Genomic DNA, 21,804 nt, shown 5'->3' on the forward strand with positions numbered 1-21,804 from the left:
GAAATGTTATTTTGTGTCTGTACATTTATCAGAAATATGTAACTGCATTAACTCCTAAAAGAAACAACATTTGCCCACACTCTTCCTAAGAAAAAATGTGCAGGTTTTCTCTTTCATTTTTCAGCAATAAATTATACTGGTAAGTATCAAAGACCAGGCAAAACTTTCCATTTTTAGAATTATAAAATCATGATGAGAAAACTTTATCACAAAACCCCTGGAAATTACATACAGAATTAATGTCATTGATATATAGGTACTGCTACACTCACTAAGGTTAGGTGAGACTTTAAAAAAATGCATCTTTTTAAAGTCATATTACCATATATATATATATATATATATATTTACTCTTACCAGCTCCAGTGAGGAATCACACTCAAATCACTGTACCATAAAGTACAAAGATGCTCTCCACATGTTTTAAAAGCCTTTTGCCATGGTATCATGATGGAAGTGACATCAGACTGTCACAAGGACATTCAACTTTGCCACACTTTGAGTACTGTGTCCAGTTCTGGGCCCCTCAATTCAAGAGAGATGTTGAGATACTGGGATGTGTCCAGAGAAGGGCAATGAAGCTGGCGAGATGCCTGGAGCACAGCCCTATTAGGAGACGCTAAGGGAGCTGGGGATGTTTAGCATGGAAAAGAGGAGGCTCAGGGGTGACCTCATTGCTGTCTACAACTATCTGAAGGGAGGCTGTAGCCAGGTGGGGGTTGGTCTCTTCTCTCAGGCAACCAGCAACAGAACAAGGGGACACAGTCTCAAGCTGTGCCAGGGGAAGTCTAGGCTGGATGTTAGGAGGAAGTTCTTTGCAGAGTGATTGGCATTGGAATGGGCTGCCCAGGGTGGTGGTGGAGTCACTGTCCCTGGAGGTGTTCAAGAAAAGCCTGAATGAGGCACTTAGCACCATGGTGTAGTTGGTTGGCTAGGGCTGGGTGCTAGGTGGGACTGGATGATCTTGGAGGTCTCTTCCAACCTGGTTGATTCTATGAATTGTATTAAAAATCTTGAAGTTTCATAAAGGTAGTGTAAGAGCACTTCCCCCTAGAAGTACCAATGTAGGAAATGTATTAGCTTCACTTTGCTCATCTCTGAGGTTGTTTTCCTCTCTATTGACCCACTTCATCTATAAAAACTGTTTCCTTCCCAGTCATGGAATAAGTAAGGATTCACCTGCTCTGAGTGAACCTGCTTTGGGGCCCTTCCAAATCCTACCATTCTGTGACTGAATCAAAAATTACAAAGACCACAGAAATGGTTACAATCTAGATGAACAAAAATGAACAAAGGTAATGTTAAAGAGTCATATCAAAACAAGCTTAACTTTTCCCTTAATGTTCTTTGGCCTCCAAAGTATGCATCTTTAAAAAAAGGTACCTGCACAATTACACGTGGCTGCAGAAACAGAGCAGCTTGATTTATAAAATGATTACTGAAGGGCCCTTGAGGATTAGGAAATGTTATATCTTAGGTACAAAAGGACCTCTTAGGCCATCAGACCTGTAAGAACCCTGGCAGCAAAGTACTGGAGAAAGCTGAAGGATTTTGATAACAGAATCTGGAATACTATTAAACAGAGAATTAGAAACAGGGTGATCTTGAGTAAAGACAGCACAAACAAGATTATTAGTGCCCAAATAGGAAAGGCTTAGCTCTGGCTAATTATCAAGTGCTATGTTCAGATTTCTGTTACTTCTCTCCTCAAATCACAACTAAAAAAAATGATAAAGCAATGCAAAATTTCACAAAAGGTAGGAATTAACTCTGTACCATTCTCACAGACATGGAGCAAAACATCTATTTTGAAGTACTTGATGTGATCTAGCCATATGCTGAGGAAGCACAGGAGAATGAATGATTAGCATAGACACCAGAAAATGTTTTCAAGTGCAAGCATGGACTGGTTTTGGCTGGGAGAGAGTTAATTTTCTTCACAGCAGCTAGCACGGGGCTGTATTTTGGATTTGTGCTGGAAACAGTGTTGACAACAGTGTTGATACTTTAGCTGTTGCTGAGCAATGCTTACAGAGTCAAGTCCTGCACAGGAAGCTGGGAGGCTACACAGCCAGGACAGCTGATCTCTATTGACCAAAGGGATAGTCAAGATAAGTGTAGCACCTGTCTTAGAATTCTGCCTCAGTGAAGTGCTAAAGATAACACTAATAAAGTAAATCTGTTGTTATCAGCACAAACCCCTTCTTAGTTGTTGCTTAATACAAGGTGGCTTCTAATAAAAACTGTATGTCAAATGCTTCAGAAAATTCCTAGTACTACCTTTCAGAAAAGTGTACAAAACATCAAATCTTAAGTTTATTCCCTGGAAGAGAGGAGACTATTTTTAAAAATACATTACATTTTAGATGCTCAGCCTTTAAGTCTAAACCCACAAAACTACTCTAATAGAACTTGCACAATTCTCACCATGTACATAAAGGTGTGTACTGAACATAAAGGCACAGATTAATAATTTAGGCAGGAAAACAGATGCTGCTCCAGAGGCACAGCTCCTGAGCTGCTAAGTTTTATACAGCATTATATGGCAAAAACTTTTTGAGAGGTATTTGTTTATTAGTTTTGATATTCAGGAATCTCAGTCCCCTGACCACTGATTTTAATAATAATTGGTTCTTTGCACGGTCATAGAAACATTATACAGAGGAATAACTAGATCTAGAAATAACTTGCAAAAATATATAAACATTAATTGACCTGGAAAAGAAGGTTCTTGCAGTCAGTATACCGCTTGCAGTTAATTACACCACTTGTCCACTAGATGGACTCAAGGAGCTTCTTTCTGCTTATAGCAGAAGGCAATGGTGAATTACAAGAGAGTTTGAGTATTTACTTACAAAATATTATTTCCCAACTCATGGGGGTAGCTACATCTTCAGACAGTACCCAAACGCTTTCAGAGAATTCTGTTACTGTCTTGTCAGGCTTCTGATTCTTCCCAGGCTTCACAGGCTGCTGGGGAAAGGAGGCAGACTATCTCTAACCTGGTCCTGGCTTCTCTGGATGATCTGCATATCTCCAGGACTTCCCATCTTGGCAGGAGACTTTAAGGCGTAGGCAGGATGTTTTGAGGTGTGCAGTCTTAGCATAACGTCATGCTGACTATGCAGGCCAATGGTGTGGAGGCATTTAGGCAAGTAGTTTCCAGGCAGTTCAGGATGCTGTAAGGCACAACACTGCCAGAAGCAGGGAGCAATAGTAGCAGGCAGCAGCAGGCAAGCACAAATACAATGGCAGAGCACATGTTACCCACTCAGCCTGAGACTAATGGCTTTTGAACACAGAATAGCCAATCAGAATAGCAGTTAGCCAAGACTGACCATATTAGGTGAAACTGTAGACTTTACTCAAATTTGGCAAAAATATCAGCCTTGCATGAAGCAGGGACAAGCTAAGCACGGGTACCTTGTTTACCACAGGAGTGAAACAAGTCTGGGCAAGTCATGATCCTTAGACTCAGTGGCTCCAAGTTCTTTGTCCTCTTTTCCATGGTTGCTTGTCCCCATAGCAGACTGAGGGAGAGCAGAAAAAGATGTCTGGGCAAGCCAGTACATGTCTACAAAATAAGCCAGCTTATTTTGGCCTATCCAGGCTAACCACAACACCAGGTGTGACTTCACAGAATTTCCTGTGTACTAGTTGATAAAATGCCTTCTACTGCACATAACAGAGATGATTCATGGGGACACACTCAAAACATGTCCTTTTGTTTATTTGTTTTCCTAAGATAAATGAAAACCATCTTGAACAAAAAGAATATTCGGTGAGCAGCATGACACAGAATGGAACTTATTTTTATCTAAGCATGGATATCTCATACAAAGATATGTCCATCAGTTATCACTTTGGTTAGTTGCTTTTCTTTTTAGCAAGATAAAAGAATGACCAAGGAAACTCAGTCACTGCTGTGTCACTTGACCTGCTTTGAATTACTGTGTCATCTGGGAAAGACAGGATATACACTCTCTGATAAACCTCTCCTCAGGAGGTGAGAGACTGCCCGACCCATTCATTCATTGTAAAGGAAGAAGGCTGAGCCAGCCTGGGTAACACATGCATGGCACTACCGGACCTCTTCTCCACTTTGATGTGCCAGGGTCTGAGGTAAGAGCTTGGCAACGCATGAAAGCAGGAAAGCTCACTAGACAGTCTATGTTGGAAGCAGTAACAGTTTGTTCATTGATTTGAAGCTCAGCACTGAGACCATGAAAGCGGATGCCCATGAGGAAGAGAGAATAAGGTAACTACTGGGAGAGATTAACTGATTCAATGTAATGACTCTGGAAGCTGTCATTTAAAGATCAAAGCACCTTATTTTCTCCACCACAAAATTTAAAGAGACAGAAATTAGCCATTTTTCCCCCATTAAACAGTTATAACCTTGGAAAGTAATTTATTTTTTTCCCCAATAGCAATTGGAATGCTGCAGTTTAATTCTGAGCTCTATGAAGAGAGGCATTGGCACATGGATAACTTACTTTACTAGCTCAGGCCTGGTTTGAACAGTTTGCTTTTAAATCAGCATGTTTGGCTTAATTTTATTCTCATTTCTCCCAGCTACTGCTTGTAACATCTACAAACGGAATGTAATAAATACACTACTGAGAGCTTTTCACTGTTGGTCTCAAAGCACATTGTAAGTCTCATATTGCGAGTATTATTTTTCCAGTTTTACAGATGAAAAGACTAAATCCCAGACTAAGTCACATATCAGAAAGACACAAAACTGAAAACAAAGACCTGCTCCCTAAATCTGCATTCCAGCTACTGGACTATAGTTCTCTGCCAAACCCCAGCCCCCCTTCCCAAACGAAGTTGGGAGATAAATTTCCTCATGAGTTCTTATCTTTCTTAACAGAAATTATAGTGGGATTCAATCAAGAGCCAGTATTATACCAGAAAAGCAAATCCTGACAGAGGTCACTGGTAATTATTCTCATACACTTTGCACATGAATTACATCCAAGTTCTGCAAACACTATCACAGAAGAACGGCACAATCAAGTTTACAGTAGAAGACTGTTACCAAAAGAACGTCTAGAAACACTTAGCTTGAGCAGTGGAAAAACAGAAAGAATATTTATTTATGATCCTAAACATCTAGTACAGAAAAGTGTTCAAGCAGTATCAAAGGCAGAGGGATCATGCTGATGAAACCCTGATTAGTTCAGTCCACTGTATGATCTGCACCAAATGAGCAAGCTGTGCAAGAAATCACAGTCCTAAAATGTGGAAAACCTCTAGTGTGCAAATTAAGGTTGTTCCTATGGGTGTTGGAGTACCCTAAGTCGCTCAAGCAGCACTTATGTGGCAAATAAACCAAGGTTTCACTGACCTTAGCAGCATTACAAGGCAATCTTCACACAAGGATTGATTGCTCCTAAACAATTTCCCCAATGCACCAGGCATACTCACATAAAACTGGAAGTGTAGTGAATAAAGTCCAAACTTTTTTCTCTCCCTAACACAAAGGTGCTATGTGGGCTTCCTGCATCTGCCTTTAGCCTACAAGGCCTAAGCACCAGGATTGTTAGCATTTTCAAAATTATGTTCAAGACAGCTGCAGTCTGAAGCATTTTGAGACTGCAATAGCAACAGAGGTTTTAACCTGGAAAACAGGAAGGGTCTTCTCAGTTTCAGTCTCTACTACACAGTGATCTGCAGATGTAAAACACTGAAGGGTCACTGTCAGTCACTGACTTCTGTGACCATGAAGCTATTACCATTGCATCCAACATTCTGTAATCAGAAGCAACTTCATAGGACAGCAAACACTAACATGTAAGACGAAAACCAACCTCGGAACACGTCTATAACTGTCATTCCAGAGCACAAGGAAAATGGATAGAGAAACCCCTTTCCTTTTTGTACATGATGCTCAAACTGTAACTACAGAGTTTTTAAAATATCAGTGGTACCCATTCCATAGAGATGAAACATTTCTTTGTACTTTAGTCACAGCCTATTTACAGAACAATAGGCATTTAGTAGTCTTCTGTCCAGTTTTTGTGCTAATGAAGAACAGAAGACAACTATAAAAACAGAGGCTTACTTGTGTTTGCTCACATGCATGTGCACTTTAGCAGCCACAATTGAGAAATAGCTACTAGAAACATTTATCACTTTGTACAAAGAGAAGAATGGCAGGTGAACTGTAATTAGGTGACTGTCATCTCTAAGGGTAATAACAAATATGAATGACAAAGAAATTTAAAAGCCTAAAAAAGTCAAAGGAGTCACGAGGAAATACTTGTGAAAAAGAAGCAATCCAGAGAAAATCAATGGTGTGATATTAAATCAACAGATAAATTAGAAAGAGCAACGACAGTTTGGTGCTACATAATCACCATGGGCCTTCATCTCTAGAATGCAAAATATAAACACATTAAGAGGGAAGTCAATTAAATATTTTTTTTTTTGCTTTTCTCATTTGTATCTAATCAAATTGCAGAAAGTTTCTGTAACTGATGTTATCGTGAAGGAATAGCATGGCACAAGAACTATTTGTCAGTGAGATACTTATTTCCTCCAGGCAGAATAAAACTGTTTCCTTATAGACTAAGTACCCAAAATAAGAAAACAAAATTCCTTTTCCCCATTATGTACAGCTCATGGTAACTTCTATCCTGAGAAATAAAATTACATAAAGAACGACAGGAAATGGATACAGGTCCTTATCTATAAGTCATGCAGTTGGTGGCACCGGTCAGCAGGGGAGAACAACCCAGGCATCAGCACGTCTCCAGTTAAGACAATAATCAAGACTTCTGCTTTCCACAGTCCAAAGCCCTCAGAGGAGAACCATAGCAACGAGAGGGGAGTCTTTCTATCAAAAATTGAATAGTCAAAGTTGGAAAATTTCCACACTGTATTTATTTCAGCATATCCAGGCACATAAGGCTTTTCCTTCACAAAGAACTCCTTTAAATAATTATGCAGTGTAAACCAGCCTCTTTGTCAAGTCACTCAGCCTAGCTACATTCCCGAATGTCGTATTGGTATGAAGTGTGAGATGGAAGCAGCAAAGCAATTGCAACCCTCACAAGAAAAGGAAACAATTTCTTTTATACTTCTGTACATTAGGGTATAGCAAATCTTGTGTAACAGGAATAATGTTCACGGCATTGGCATATACTAAATAAACGGCTTTTGCAGTTGCTGAATACCTCCACTTCACTTTGGCATTTAATCAGCCACAAAAGCAGTTTATTGCACCGTATACTCTGCTACCAGGAACATTATCAATTCAGCAAATATTAAAAAATATCATGCAGGTGTCACAGAAATGGGTACTCTAAAAATTATCGCCAGCTTCACACTTTCTGTTGCAGAAGAAAGCTAGCTAAATGTTATGGAAAGATACCAGTCCATTCTGATTAAAACTAAATGTTAAAGGAGCGCATACACATCAGAAGTGTTTATGCCAACAGTGACCTGCTGAGCTGATATTTTCCTCCTTGCAGAGTGAAAGCTTTGGTCTATGAAAACAAGCTGCATACTCAAGTGAGTACTATCGTGGAGCACTTTGAATTCTCCACATCCTCAAATAATTTCTACTGAATCCATGACTAAATAAAGGAAGAGAAATATGTCTCCCTTTTTTTTTTTTTTTTTTGTAAATTCTCTCTGTTTTCACTAGAAGTAAATATTTGCTCTCATGGTTTAAGGATTGGTTGCACTGACAACTGAAAGCCTGTATTGATTTGCAACCGTGCCTTGGTAAAAGAGCCTTTCACTAATCTTTCCCTTCCAATACTTTCCACTCTAACCTGGGAGAACAGCTCTCTCGAAGGCAAGAGGTGATTACGGTCTCCTTCAGAGACAGCTTGCTTTTTATTCTCTGTTTAGGAGCTACCATCATGGACACTGAACAAGAGCATGGTGCAGCACAAGCAAATTCCACAAATTTGATTTCAACACTACATAGATTGTACGTGCCTTGCAGTTGTGGATGAGGCACTTGGTGCCATGGCCTAGTTGATTGGCCAGGGCTGGGTGATAGGCTGGACTGGATGATCTTGGAGGTCTCTTCCAATTTGGTTGATTCTATGATTCTATGTGTGGGCTTGATCTGCCTAGAAGGGAAAGTATGCCTTTCTGGGATTCTCATCAAAGTTTAAAGGCACCAATGTAAAGTAATCCAAAAGCAGATCTAACCTATTTCCACACAGCAAATCTTCCCAATCACTAAGTGGCAGTCCTCACAGAACACTTCACAGTTGTTCTGCCATGGTAGTTGCACAACAGCTACTATACTTCTGAGTGGAAGGGACACAAGGAGCTTGCAGAGCAGCTATTCAGATCTACACTCCAGTTAGAAAGAGCAGAGCAAAACCCCCAAATGTTTTTAAAACATTTTTGAGGCCTTGAGCAATCTGGTCCAGCGGAAGGTATTCCTGCCCATAGCGAGGGGGCAGGAACTAAATGATCTCTAAAGTCCCTTCCAATCCAAACCATTCTATGAATGTACAAAAACAAGTGCTACCTTGTTCTTGTATTCTAGTACTGAGCATTCACAAAACCCACAAGACAGCCTCAGTGCCTTGGCACAGCCTGCTGGGTAATCTGAGTCTTACTGCTCTGATGTGAACTTGCCATAAAATTTAAGATTAGTACACAACAGTACTAATAGGAAACTAACCAATTTGACAGACCTGCAAGAAGACCAACAAGTAAGATGAAATCCAGTCACTTCCTCTGGCACTCCGAACTGCACACAAGCAGAAGAGGAGAAAACCACTGGGTGTAGCAATTGTATTTTCAGTGATGAAGAGCTATGAGATCTTTGGCAAATACAATTTTATTTTCTTTTTTCTTTTAAGAGACAGTAAATATTTTTTTTTTAAAAAAAGCTTTTAAAAAAGAAAATTTAATCACTTGCTGTCCTGGACAAGTCAAATTTGCAGATTTTTAAGAAGTCTTAGAAACTTAGAAATCAGAAGAGAAACAATGCCTCAGTATAAGCTCTGCACAGAAATTGTTTCAAGTATTTCCAACTCTCCCCTAGTTATGGTGAATATCAAATTAAACAACACTAAGTAAAATTAAATACTAGATAAATTAGAAGAATTAATGTGTGTATGAGCAAAGGACAGCAACACACTGTACAGAGAGAGAAGATTTTTGCTGAAGGACAGATGATTAAAAAGAGAGTATATTTGGAAAGGCATATACATATGTCACTTCTCGCAATGAAATGCTGCTGCCTTTAATTATTTTGAACATTTTAACCTAAATATTTAAAATCAAGAAAAAAAAAAGAACAGTAAATCTGAATCATGGAAATAAAAACACCCAGGGTCAGCATCCTTGAGAGAAATTACTATTAACAGGCCAAACATGTCTCCAGGTAGAAAAAACAAATCTGAGACTACAAGAACAGCAGTGACACAAAATGACTACCACTGCTACAGAAGGTTGTACAATGTAGACATTAAAGGCCTTTAAAGAGCTTTGAATGTTCATTATTTGAATGTTCAATGAGGGTGAGGAAACAAAGGAACAGGCTGCCCACACGCTGCCCAGAGAGGGTGTGGAGGCCCCTATTGTGGAGATATTCAGGGTCAAATTCGGTGCAGCCCTGAGCAACCTGATGCTAGTTGCAGATGTCCCTGCTCATTGTAGGGGAATTGGACAAGATGACCTTCTAGGGTGCCTTCTAACCCAATGCATTCCAAGATTCTACGATAGACTGAGGAAGGGGGGAAAAGGCATTTGAACTCTTCAAGAATTGAAAATATATTGAACAAGTATCATTATACTGATATTACATTAAATTCACTTCATAGAGTGAAGACTGCACTGCCTAATTCCAGGTTTTGGGAAGAAATAAATGATTAAACTGGCTTTCAATATTGGTAGATTACATAATCTTGGAGCCAAGCAAAAGACAATAAAATTACAACTAAGCACACACCTCTGATGTCAAGAAAAGCCAGCCAGTAAAGAATCTGATAATTCACAGGTTTTTAAATTAGGACTGGGCATTGATTGCACTTGAGAAAGAAAAAAATATGAGTAAGACATAAAATTATTATGCCCTTATCACATTAACTGAAGCATTAAAGGTTGAATAATGACTTCTTTGTGCTCAGAGTTGGAGCAAAGGTGCAAAAGTTTGTGGAACAGAATGGACATGAGCATAAGAATGCCATCCAACTAGGGCTGCTGTTTACCCAGCATTGCTCTTTCTGGTAAATGCATGAAAAATGCTTTAGTATAAATTGTGGTACATAAGATGTATCTGCAGAAGCACAGAGGGTAGACTTCTGGAAGTAGACTCCTCAAATCTCCAATAAACAGTCTGGCAATTCATCATAATTACTAGTGGTCGATTATTATTAGTTCTTACTGTAACCATCATACTCATACTGAACTGATTTGCTATTAATATGGAGGTAACAAGCAATTCCTCAGACATTAAAACATAATTTTAAAACATAATTTGAAGACTTCAGGATTTTTTGTCTAATGGTGAAAAGCTCTTTTCCTAGCTAAACATTTTTGTGAACAAAGCAAAAAAACCCAAAGAGATCAGCATTATTTTACTGCTTAAATTAATACTCTCAAACTATTTAGCGTGCATTGGTAACACCACTCTGTTTGCCTTTTGAAAATACAATGTATACCAAAAATAATAAATCTAACAGATGAACTTCAGTCTTATGCAAATGTCCTTTGTTTTGTGCTCTGGTGAGCAAGCTACTGTACCAATACTTTTGGCATTAGTACAAGACTGAATCCATGGAAGCATGTGTGTATTTACACAAAAGAGGCTTCTAAGCCACAAAAATCCCTCTTGTTTGGTTACACTAATTTCCCTTGAATGAAGTTTGTATGCAAGCCAAAACAATGGTAGTTATCCTGTCCTCTAGAGTTCGTTCCCAACAGAATGATGTGAATAATTGAAAACTTCCTACATAGTCCTGTAATGCTGTTCTTTTGTAAATCAGAACCATGATGCTGGGGTTGTTCCTTCATTAGCTTTTTTTTTTTGAAGATGTTGATAATTATGTACAAGAGTTAATTACATGAAAAAGTATTTTTTTCTTATTATGATTTTAATGAAGTCTTGAAATTTTGGAGAAAGTAGTAGGTTTTGTATTCTGATCTGATTCAGGAGTTGAAAGTAAGCATTCAATTTTAATATTGAAAGTACATCAGGTGTGCAAGGAAGAAAATGAACTGGATTTCCTTTACACTGTGGTAGAGGGTGGCGTAAAGGAAAAAAATGGAAAGGAATATAAAGCTTTCCAGCCAAAGGACAGCACTAATTATGCAACTACCCCTTGTCATGGTAGGACTGAATAGGCAAAAATGGGCTTATCTATGTCCTGGCTTACTCAAGCATGTTTCTCTTCTCTCCCTAGTTCTGTTATGGGGAGAAGCAACTGCGGGAAAGAAGACAAAGAACCAGGAGTCATTTGGTCTAAGGACTCTGGTTTGCCCAGACTTGTTTTGTTCCTGTTATGTCCTGTGGCAAACAAGGTGCATACATTTGGCTTGTGCCTGCCTTGTGCAAGGCCTATGTTTTTCCCAAATTTGGGTAAAGCAAGATTATGGTTTCATCTAATATGGTCAAGATTGGATAACTGCCATTCTGATTGGCTATCCCATGTCCAAAGGCCAATTAGTCTCAGGCTGCACTGATAAAACATGCTCTGCCATTGTATTCATGCCTGCTACTATTGCTCTCTGCTTCTGGCAGTATACTGCCTCAGTGCATCCTGAACTGCCTGCCTTGAGTTTACCAGAAATAGGCTCAAAATGCCTCCATGTGATCAGCCTGCATAGCCAGCATGATATTGTGCTAAGACTGCACGTTGCAAGACATCCTGCCTACACTTGCCAAGATCAGGAGCCCTGAAAGTGACACACAGATCGTCTGCCTCCCTTCCCCAGCACCCTGTGAAACCTGAGAAGAATCAGAAGCCTCAGCAGCTGACAAGACAGTAACAGAATTCCCTGAAAGTGTCTGGGTATTGTCTGAAGCTGTAGCTAGCCCTGCAAGTCAGGAAATAATATTTTGTGAGTAAATATTTAAAGCTTCTTGTAATTCACCATTGCCTTCTGCTATAAGCAGAAAAGAGCCTCTTGAATCTATCTAGTGGACAAGTGGTGTAATTAACTGCAAGCAGTATACTGACTGCAAGAACCTTCTTTTCCAGTTCAATTAATGCTTATATATTTTTGCTAGTTATTTCTAGATCTAGTTATTCCTAATGTCTCCATGACTGTGTAAAGAACCAATTGATATTAAAATCAGTGGTCGGGGGGGTGAGACTCCTGAATATCAAAATGAATAAACAATATTAATTTGGGGAAAATATAATCTTGCATTAATTAATTACCCCTCCACTACACCCCTGCACCCACAAAATCTGTTGGCTGAGCCAGCACACGTATCTTTTAAATACACAGTTGATGGAAGGAAAATTTGTTACATCCAAGAGGCAATAAGAATAGTTCCTACCTTAACTGAATATGGTCCCAATGCTTCTGCATCAGGTGGCTGAACACCAGCAGGCCTTGATGGTCGGGTGGTAACTTCTGACCATGCACTGCTGTTTGTGCCTCCGTGAAGAGTGCTCATCAGGATTCTGTACTCAAACTTTTGCCAAGGGCTTAGAGCAGTACTCCGGTCAATGTAGTTCATAGAGTGATTGAGCGGAAGAGTCACTACAGTTGATATTTGGTCTGTTCCTTTCACCCTCCTTTCTATTGTAACATTTTCCACCACGCCGTTTGGGTGAGCAGGTGGTTTCCAGCATATGACAACAGAAGTTGGAGTATCAGAATACAGCTGTGGAGTAGGAATATTCTCAGGTGCATCTGGAAGAGTCTGCATTTCTGAGGTCTCAGGTGAAAGAGAGCATCCTTTAGAAGTGCATCCTTCTACCTGAAACACATAGACAGTATAAGGACGCAAGTCTTCTACAGTGCAATTAGATCTATCTCCTAGCACTGTAGCATGCAGTTGGCCATTTTGGTAAATATTGTAATGAGTGATAATGCCATTTGGTTTTAAAGGATGCTGCCAGGTGATGCTTGCTGTCCTTGCAGTAGCATTCAACAGAAGTGGTGGATCTAAAGGTCCAGGTTCTGTAACAGGAAAAGAAAAAGTAAAAAAAATTACTAATAGTCTGTGGTTTACAGAAGTCAGGATTAGCAAGCAGTACTCATCAAATGAGGTTCAAAATGACAAAGGAAGTTCAAACTTACTAAACACCCTATTTCTTCTGTAGGCTTAGCTAGTCAGGTGATGAATATGGTTCACTTCTCAAAGGCAAGTTTGCTCTGTGAGCACACCTTCCTTCCTCCTAGTCATCCACCCTTCTTTGCATATTTTTCCCTCTAAAGTGTCCTATTGATACTGTCAGCACCTGGCAAACGTGCACGGTTAAGTATCAAACAGATCTGCTGTTCTAGCTTTCATTGATATTTTTCTAGAGCCCTAGCTGCTAATTGAAACCAATGGCACAAGCATAACAAAGCTGCGTATTTTACAGCTCAGTAAGCCCCCACTGCATCTCTCATTATATATTCAATATTTTACTTCATTCTGCTTATAATTCTAATCCATTTTTTGCAATTTATCTACTCCCTGTTAATATTATAGGTGATTTTTTACTTCGACTGTGACAGAAGCTGCCGATTTAGCTCTTTCACCTACTGATAAATAAACAATGCACAGATCTGACCTTTAGGTTAACAGGTTTTATGCTTGCTCCACTCAGCACTCTAACTGATTCAATTATCATAAAGGTTCAGGAGCTTCCATGAATACTGAAAAAGACCGACCATATGCCTGCATAGGTGTTGTGGAACAGCAAATACTCTGCAGCCCTCCAGAGAAATTCCTTAATTGTAAATAATTTCACCATGCGACACAATCAAGTCACCTTGAATGCAAAACCCTCAGCCTGTGGAGGCAAAGTGTTATTTAAGCTTTACTGGGCTGCGTTAAATTCTGCAATTTGAAGGGCTGTTAAGTTTTTCAATTGAAATTTCATTTAAAATGCAGGTGCTTTTTATTATATTGAGGCTTTACTGCTCTCTAGGTACAAGCAAGAACATGGTGCAATAACACAAATCTGGCTCAATCACTGATCAGTAACAGCTGTAATTCCAGAACATTTAGCATTCTTATAAACCACATCCTGAAATCTATAAATTGCTACAGCAGATCAAGAAAATACTATATTCCTCCCTATTCTGCCCATAGCAATTTTGACATTTATGACATTTTTCTGTGAACATTACATTTTATAGAAATCCTTAAAAAAAGATATACTTGGATTTTGTGATTGTTTCAAATAGCTTTAGGTTTGGGGATTTTGGAGTGAGGAGGCTAAGTTTCTAAAGGTAAGAGTTGAAAATTAAAAATTCATTAGTGATTGTGGGTGTGTAAGACTCCAGGAGACATGAGAGAGCACATGCTGAATTCCACGGCAGTCAACAATATCATCATTTTATTCCTAGTGAAGCTGTATGCTGTCCCAAACACAGACATACACCCATCCCCATTATTTCTCCAGGAAGAATAATTTACTTCACATGGAAATAAATAATTCCTGATAATTATTAGAGTGGAAAGAGAGAGAGAGGGGAAAACAAAGTGAATCATAGAAAAGAAATAAATTTAGCATAAGCAGATTTCTCTATATTTTAAAGTAACAGTTGAAGCAGCCAGAAGTCCCAGTTCTCCCCTTGCATACAGAAAGAGGTAACTCTGGATTTATTCCACTGATGTCAGTGGAAACAGTGATACAAAATTGAGATAGTAAGCTTTTAACTTTTTTCCTTTTTTCTAATTCAAAAAACATGACTGTGTTTTTTTCTTTCATTACATGATGCATTACAAAGCAACTCCATAAAACTCATCCATATCATATTTTCTCTTCTGCTCACAGTGATAATAAGGATGGAGTTCTGTATTTAATGCTTGTGCACTCTAGGAGTAATTCAGATCTCTGAATGTATGAAAGATGATCTGTTGTAAAGAGCAATTCAATTATATTTGCATGTACTCCTCAGCACAATCAATTAGATCATCAGCTGGAACAAAATTTGGTCCGTTATTCTGACTTCACTGGAAGAGTGAAAGGTGAAGGCATAGAACTGAATAAGAGGTTTATTCTCTAAACTGAAAATTTTACTGGGGTGGCAAGGAAAGAGGAAAATTTTGCTTTGGAATTAAATACTTTGAAAGTAAGTTGCTACAAATTCTAGCCTGATGTGTGGGGGGGGGAGCTGTTGAAAGGTATAATATTTACCACTGAGCTACAAACTTGCATTTTATCTAATTACACCTTGTAAATAAGCTAGCCTGCTGTGAGCTTCTGCAAGAGGAATAAAAAACACCACACAAAAAAAATCCAACAAAAATACCCAATCAAACAAAAAGCAAAATGCAGCAATGAAGCAGTTTCTTGTGAGGAACTGGATCAGCCTTTTTAATCTTATTGAATAAGTTGCTGGCATTACAGGTGTAACATTCTTGGTAATTAGATGAACTAGTGCTTCAATCCTCACAGAGTTTAGATATATTCCTTAAGGACAATCTGTAATGTACGGGAGGAGCTGTCAAACTTAAACTTTGGGTCCCCCTAGTCCCTCCCTTTCCCTCAAGAAAGCATATTTTTGTAGCTAGCATACCTACCCACACATTCCCTACTGCCCTTTTAAAAGAGAGATTTTTAAGGCTCTCTGAGTTCAAACAAGACATTTGAGAGATGCTTAATTGGCCCCACTGGATGGTAAAGCATTAAATCCTGGTCCCCAACACTCATTCAGTGTAGCTTCTTTTTAAATGGCAAGCAGAATCATCTAATTCTATATACAAATCAACTGGCACAATACTGCTTGGTTGAAAGGGTCACTACAATTATGTAAAACATGAGTATTAACTATAATTGAGATAGTTTGCTAATACAATAAAAAGCTCTGAACATGAGAAAAGTTATGCTCACAGCAGTAGCTATCACTTTCTAAAGTAAGAATTCATGGATGAAATGACATGAAAAAGATGGTTATAAAATTTTAATGGAATGATAAAAGGCAAAAGTCAGCCTCTCAGCTGAATTCTTAAAATCCCTATATATCACAATCAGCTCCTTAACTGTAAAATCAATGTGGAGTATAACATGTTGTCAATGTGGTTGTCACTGGAGGGAAGACTGCAAAGTATGACAGCTACACAGCTCAGCCTGACAATGATGAAAATAAAATCATAAAGCTTTTTACATGGATGTAATTGTTTAAAGATGTAACTGCAGAACATGGGAATGGTGGGCATCTTTTTCCTTACAGTTCTTAGTTCATATTTCAAACCATTTCATTGCAGTGTTAATACTAGAAGGTAGTTTCATTTTAGCAAATGAAATTATCTTTTATGGCAGGCTATTTTGCTCATCTGCTTCAAAAGTTCAGACTTGACTTTAAATGAAGGCACGAAACTCTTGTTAGTCTTTTAAAATTCCTTGACTTGAATCACACATTTGTTTACTTATTGTATGGACCGGGTGAGAAAGGAGTTATACTCTCATGGATATATTTTAGGGGGAATCTATACTTTCATTAATATACTGAGAAATGTACCTGGACTACTGCCCTTTAAAGATAATGAGAAATACTTGATTTGCTGGGAAACTCTCTCACTAAGCAGAATAGAAACTCTGTGCCTTTTGTTCTTGAATCATTTACTCTTTTCAGAAATATGGACAACGCAATTATATATATTAACAAAACATAGTGTCTTTCATAGACTACCAACTGTATCAAACAGAAAAAACAAATTTCATAGCTCTTGGCACAAAAGATCACAAGAATCTTCTATCACGAGATCACATAACTGAAAAGATGTTAAGTTGTTCATACAATGAACCCCTTCGAATATGTATCAAGAACCATCTTTGGAGTACTCAGACTTTGCGATCTGCTATTGCAAATGCACATTGGGTCCAGAACCTACCCAGTTAGAAACTTCTAATTCTTAATCTATATACACACAGAGTCATCCAGAGGCAAGATCTTGAGAGGCTATGCCAGCCTCATAAAGTTCCACAAATTCAAGTGCAAGGTCATGCACCTGGATCAGAACATAACCAACCACAAACACAGGCTGGATGGAAAATCGATAAAGAGCAGAACTGAGCATAAACACTTGGGAGTGCTGGTTGATAAGGAACTCAACAGCAGTCCTGAGGACAAAGACTTGGGAGTGCTGGTTGATAAGAAACTCAACATGAGCCAGCAATGTGCACTTGCAGTCCAGATAGCTAACTGTATCCTGGACTACATCAAAAGAAGTGTGGCCAGCAGGCTGAAGGAGGCTATTTCTTCTACTCTGCTCTCGTAAGACTCTGCCTGAAGTACTGTATCCAGCTCTGGTGCCTCCAATACAAGAAGAGCGTGGAACTGTTAAGTGGGCCCAGAGGAGGGATAAAAAGACAAAGGATGGGAGCACTTCTCCTGTGAAGATGGGCTGAGGCAGGTGGGGTTCTCAAGCTGAAGAAGAGAGGTCTCTGGGGAGACCTTAATAGCATCTGTCCAGTATTTGAAGGGGCCCTACAGGATAGGTGGAGAGAGACATTTACAAAGTTATCTAGTGATGGGTAAAGGGATGAAGGGCAATGGGCTCAAACTGGAAGAAGCTGCATTTACATTAGACACTAGGAAGAAATTCTTCACCATGAGCATGGTGAGGCTCTGAAATGGGAAGCCCAGAGCAGCTGTTGATGGTCCAACTCTGCCAGGCTCCAAACTTCCAAAACTAGATTGTATGGGGCCATGATCACTGGTTACCACATTCAAATCAACTAACTACAGATTAGTTTATATGCCTAAATTATATAAACCTAACTTACAATGCTAGAGGAGATTTGTCATTTAAGAGAACTAATAGAATCAACAGAGAAAGCAAGCATTTCTAAAAGATGAGAACTGCATCATCTACCCTCTTCCCTTGCATTGCCTCTGTTGTTTACACAAGGAAGCTTTAAGAGAACAGGCCTCCTCACTCTGGAATCAAAAGCTCTGAGGAACACTCTATGACAGGAATAAAACTTCCCTGTTTTGTCAAGAAATAGTTAATACATGAAAGAAGCTCTTCCTTTTTTTATTCTTTGTTGTTTTTCTTTCTTCAGCAGCTTCCATACGTAATGATCTCAGGTGCCTCCTGTGTGCTTTTGGCAATGCTTATTGTGAATAAACACTGAACAGGCTTATCACTTTGTACACAAAGAGATGGCCTTGCAGTTTCTTACACAAAAAGTGAAAAATAAAAAATTGGACTACCTGACAGGTAACATGCAAAACCTTCTCTCTCAATTTATGCAAGCCAGGCACCTATAAAAGGCCTTCAATAAATGCTTTCTACACTGGAATCATGGGACTGAATGTGGACAAGGCAGAGAATATACTGGCGACAAATGTCCTGCTGTACCTAACTCAGCAGACTGTGATCTTGTGCAACAGTCAAAAGGAAAGAAAGCAACAGGCAGCCTTTCTTTGAAGTAGCAGTTTTGCCACCTTAAAACTTAGCCAAATCAAGATGGAGTTTGTCAAACACTATAAAAAGCCTTTCTCATCTGGGAACTACCTCTCTGATCAAAGATTAGACCGTGTGGCTACCAGACAAAATCATCCAGCTGGCAGCCAGTCACTAGTGCTGAATCAACCAGGTTGGAAGAGACCTCCAAGATCAGCCAGTCCAAATGAGTACCCAGCCATATCAATCAATTAGACCATGGCACTAAGTGCCTCAACCAGTCTTTTCTTGAACACCTCCAGGAATGGTGACTCCACCACCTTCCTGGGCAGCCCATTCCAATGCCAATCACTTTCTCTGGGAAGAACTTCTTCCTAATATTCTGCCTAGACCTCACCAAGCACAACTGGATACTGTGTCCCCTTGTTCAGTTACTGATTGCCTGGGAGAAGAGACTGACCCCCATCTGGCTACAACCTCCCCCAGGTAGTTGTAGACAGCAATGAGGTGACCCCTGAGCCTCCTCTTTTCCACACTAAACAACCCCAGATCCCTCATCCTCTCCTCACAGGGCTGCATTCCAGGCCTCTTACCAGCTTTGCTGCCCTTCTCTGGACATGTTTCAGTATCAGCATCCTCATATTTACAAATACATGTGTTGATTAACATCTATTGCTATCAGGTGTACGTGCACATACACACCCCCATATATTCTATTCCTACAGATATTTTACTCTTTGGTCAAACAAAAAAGACATGTATTTGCTGCATAAAATTGAACAAGAACATGTGCATACATGTATATCTCAACAGAGTAAGAGATAAAGGAAATTTCTACTGTCAAACTGTACTTTAAATACTCTAAGTCTACTGGTTAGCAGGCCCAGGAATTAAGTGCACTTCTGCAACAAGCTGTCAGGGTAAGCAGTTTTGTAAGAAGCATATTGAAACTTGACAGAAATACTGCTTATACCCAATGACAATCATTCAGTCTTAAGCAATTGAGTTGAATATCCTTTCACAGATGGCAGCCTTCCACAATGACACCAAAACCTTTGTCACCACTGAAAGTTGGGAGTTCTTTGCAAATTACAAGGGCTCATGGATACTGGGGACATATAACCTCTAGCAGTATCAATGCATTATGTACAACAAGCTCAAGTTTTGTCTTACGTTTGTGTTTCTATCATTTACAAGGTTCAAAATCCTACCATGTCAACTAAATGGCTGTATCTATATGCTGTTTAAATCAAGTGGTTGTTGAACAAATTATGTGGAGTAACTGCTGAAAGTAGAATTATCAACAAGGAAAATGATGGGTCGGGCAATGACAAACTCATTTTCAGACCACTAGATGACCATTTTGAATTAACAAAGATCATTGGGAGTGACAAGTTCCGTTCAGCTGTGGTATGGCTTAGGTATTCTCAACCCAGAGATAAGAAAACTGTCATATACTATTAGCTTCAACTTACTTTCTCTGATATGACTGAAATCAGGATCAAGTTTCTGAATATAAAGGAATGCCACTTACAAAGCTGTACTTAGGAGTATGTCTTAAACTAACCATATATGAACACGTGCACACAGAGGACAGTGATAAAAAGAATTAAGACACTCCTTCAAAAAAACTTAGATTTTTAATGAAAATCTAAGACAGTAAGTATGTGATCCCTTAGAAATTACTATTGAAAGTTAATACTCAAGAAAGAAATATATTATTGCTTTTCAACCAAGAAAGCTAACTATTCAATGTCCAGAGAAGGGCCATGAGGATGATCAGAGGGTTGGAGCAGCTCTCCTATGAGGACAGACTGAAAGAGTTAGGGCTGTTCAGTCTGGAGAAGAGGAGGCTTCCAGGTGATCTTCTTGTGGCCTTCCAATATCTGAAGGGGGCCTACAAAAGAGCTGGAGAGGGACTTTTTAGGCTATCAGGGAGAGACAGGACTAGGGGGAATCAAGCAAAGATGGAGGTGGGTAGGTTCAGACTCGATGTGAGGAGGAAGTTCTCCACCATGACAGTGGTGAGACCCTGAAATGGGTTGCCCAGGAAGGTGGTTGAGGCCCCATCCCTGGAAGTGTTTAAGGCCAGGCTGGATGAGGCTCTGGCCAGCCTTATCTAGAGTAGAGTGTCCCTGACCATGGCAGGGGGAATTGGAACTAGATGATCCTTGTGGCCCCTTTCAACCCTGATTCTATGATTCTAAATTATGTGCGGTGGCAGCTGAACTGTTATTTACATTTTCTGCTAAAGAAGTTAAATAAGATCAGATTGCTTACTGTCCTCTGCTGTAGACACTGAAGTCCAGTTGCTATAAGCACTGCCATAAGCATTGGAGGCAATCATTCTTATCTCATACTCAGTGTATGGCTGAAGATCTCCAATCTGGTATTGTAAGGAAGCGGTAGGGCTGGAAAGTAAACTGCAAAGAAAAACAGCATCAGTTACATCACCAGTTACATCATTTAACACCCCAGGATCTACAGCACTACAGGTACTGTAACAAAACTCTCAAAGTGAGCCCTATTCAAGATACTGGGATTTCTCTTGCTCAGCAGTTGACGATGGCCTTCCTACGTTCTGCGTACTCTAAAATGTCACCAGCAGAATGCCTCCGCCGCATCTGGAGTTGGTAGCTGGGCTCGCCTGGGGCGTTGTTGCGAACTGGTGTAGACCAGACAACCTGAAGACTGGTCGGAGTGGCAGATGAAAGCCTTGGAGGCATCACACCATCTGGAGCTGTCGAAAAACATGGATGAATTAGAGCAGAGAAAACCATGGAGAACATATGCTGGGTGGAAACAAAACGCTCCATATACTGGAAAAACTGTTCCTCAGGATCAACAGCAATGTTAACATGGTCCATTTAGTTTAACATTTTCGCTACTGAACAAAGCTATTTCTTCGTTTTCTTCTTTCCAATAGTTACAGGAATATCATTTTGCTAAAAGCAAACCTCCAAACACCAAAAGTAATTCAGAAGCAACATATTTGCCACCACCTGTTCAAATATTATCTACTTCTCCTTGTGCCCAGCTCTGCCACCACATGAAGTTAAAGAAACGCTCACAAAAATGTTACCCAGCAAGAGTAAAATAGATCAGATTTTTTTCTCACTCAAATACCATCTCACTCTTATAAATCAATAATGATTTTAGAAGAAAACATCAGAATTTTTTTTTTGGGAGGGAGGGGAAGATCTTTATGTAGAAAGCAAAATAGATTAACTGAAGTCTGTCTCTAGCCTCTGTTTTGCTAAGGAAATTAATTTTTATGAAGTCCAGAAATCTCAGAT

General features: G+C 39.4%; 1 protein-coding gene across 1 annotated transcript in view; it reads right to left on the reverse strand.

Moving 5' to 3' along the window:
- USH2A (usherin) overlaps positions 1-21,804 on the reverse strand; it is a 411,816-nt gene that overhangs the window by 119,265 nt on the left and 270,747 nt on the right. The window contains exons 38-40 of the mRNA XM_064164511.1: positions 21,098-21,248; positions 20,789-20,931; positions 12,491-13,119 (exon numbers count right to left, since the gene is read on the reverse strand). Coding sequence (XP_064020581.1) covers positions 12,491-13,119; positions 20,789-20,931; positions 21,098-21,248 — 923 coding nt within the window. The remainder of the gene's footprint in view (positions 1-12,490; positions 13,120-20,788; positions 20,932-21,097; positions 21,249-21,804) is intronic.

Source organism: Pogoniulus pusillus, chromosome 25 (assembly GCF_015220805.1).
Source record: "Pogoniulus pusillus isolate bPogPus1 chromosome 25, bPogPus1.pri, whole genome shotgun sequence".
NCBI lineage: Eukaryota > Metazoa > Chordata > Aves > Piciformes > Lybiidae > Pogoniulus > Pogoniulus pusillus.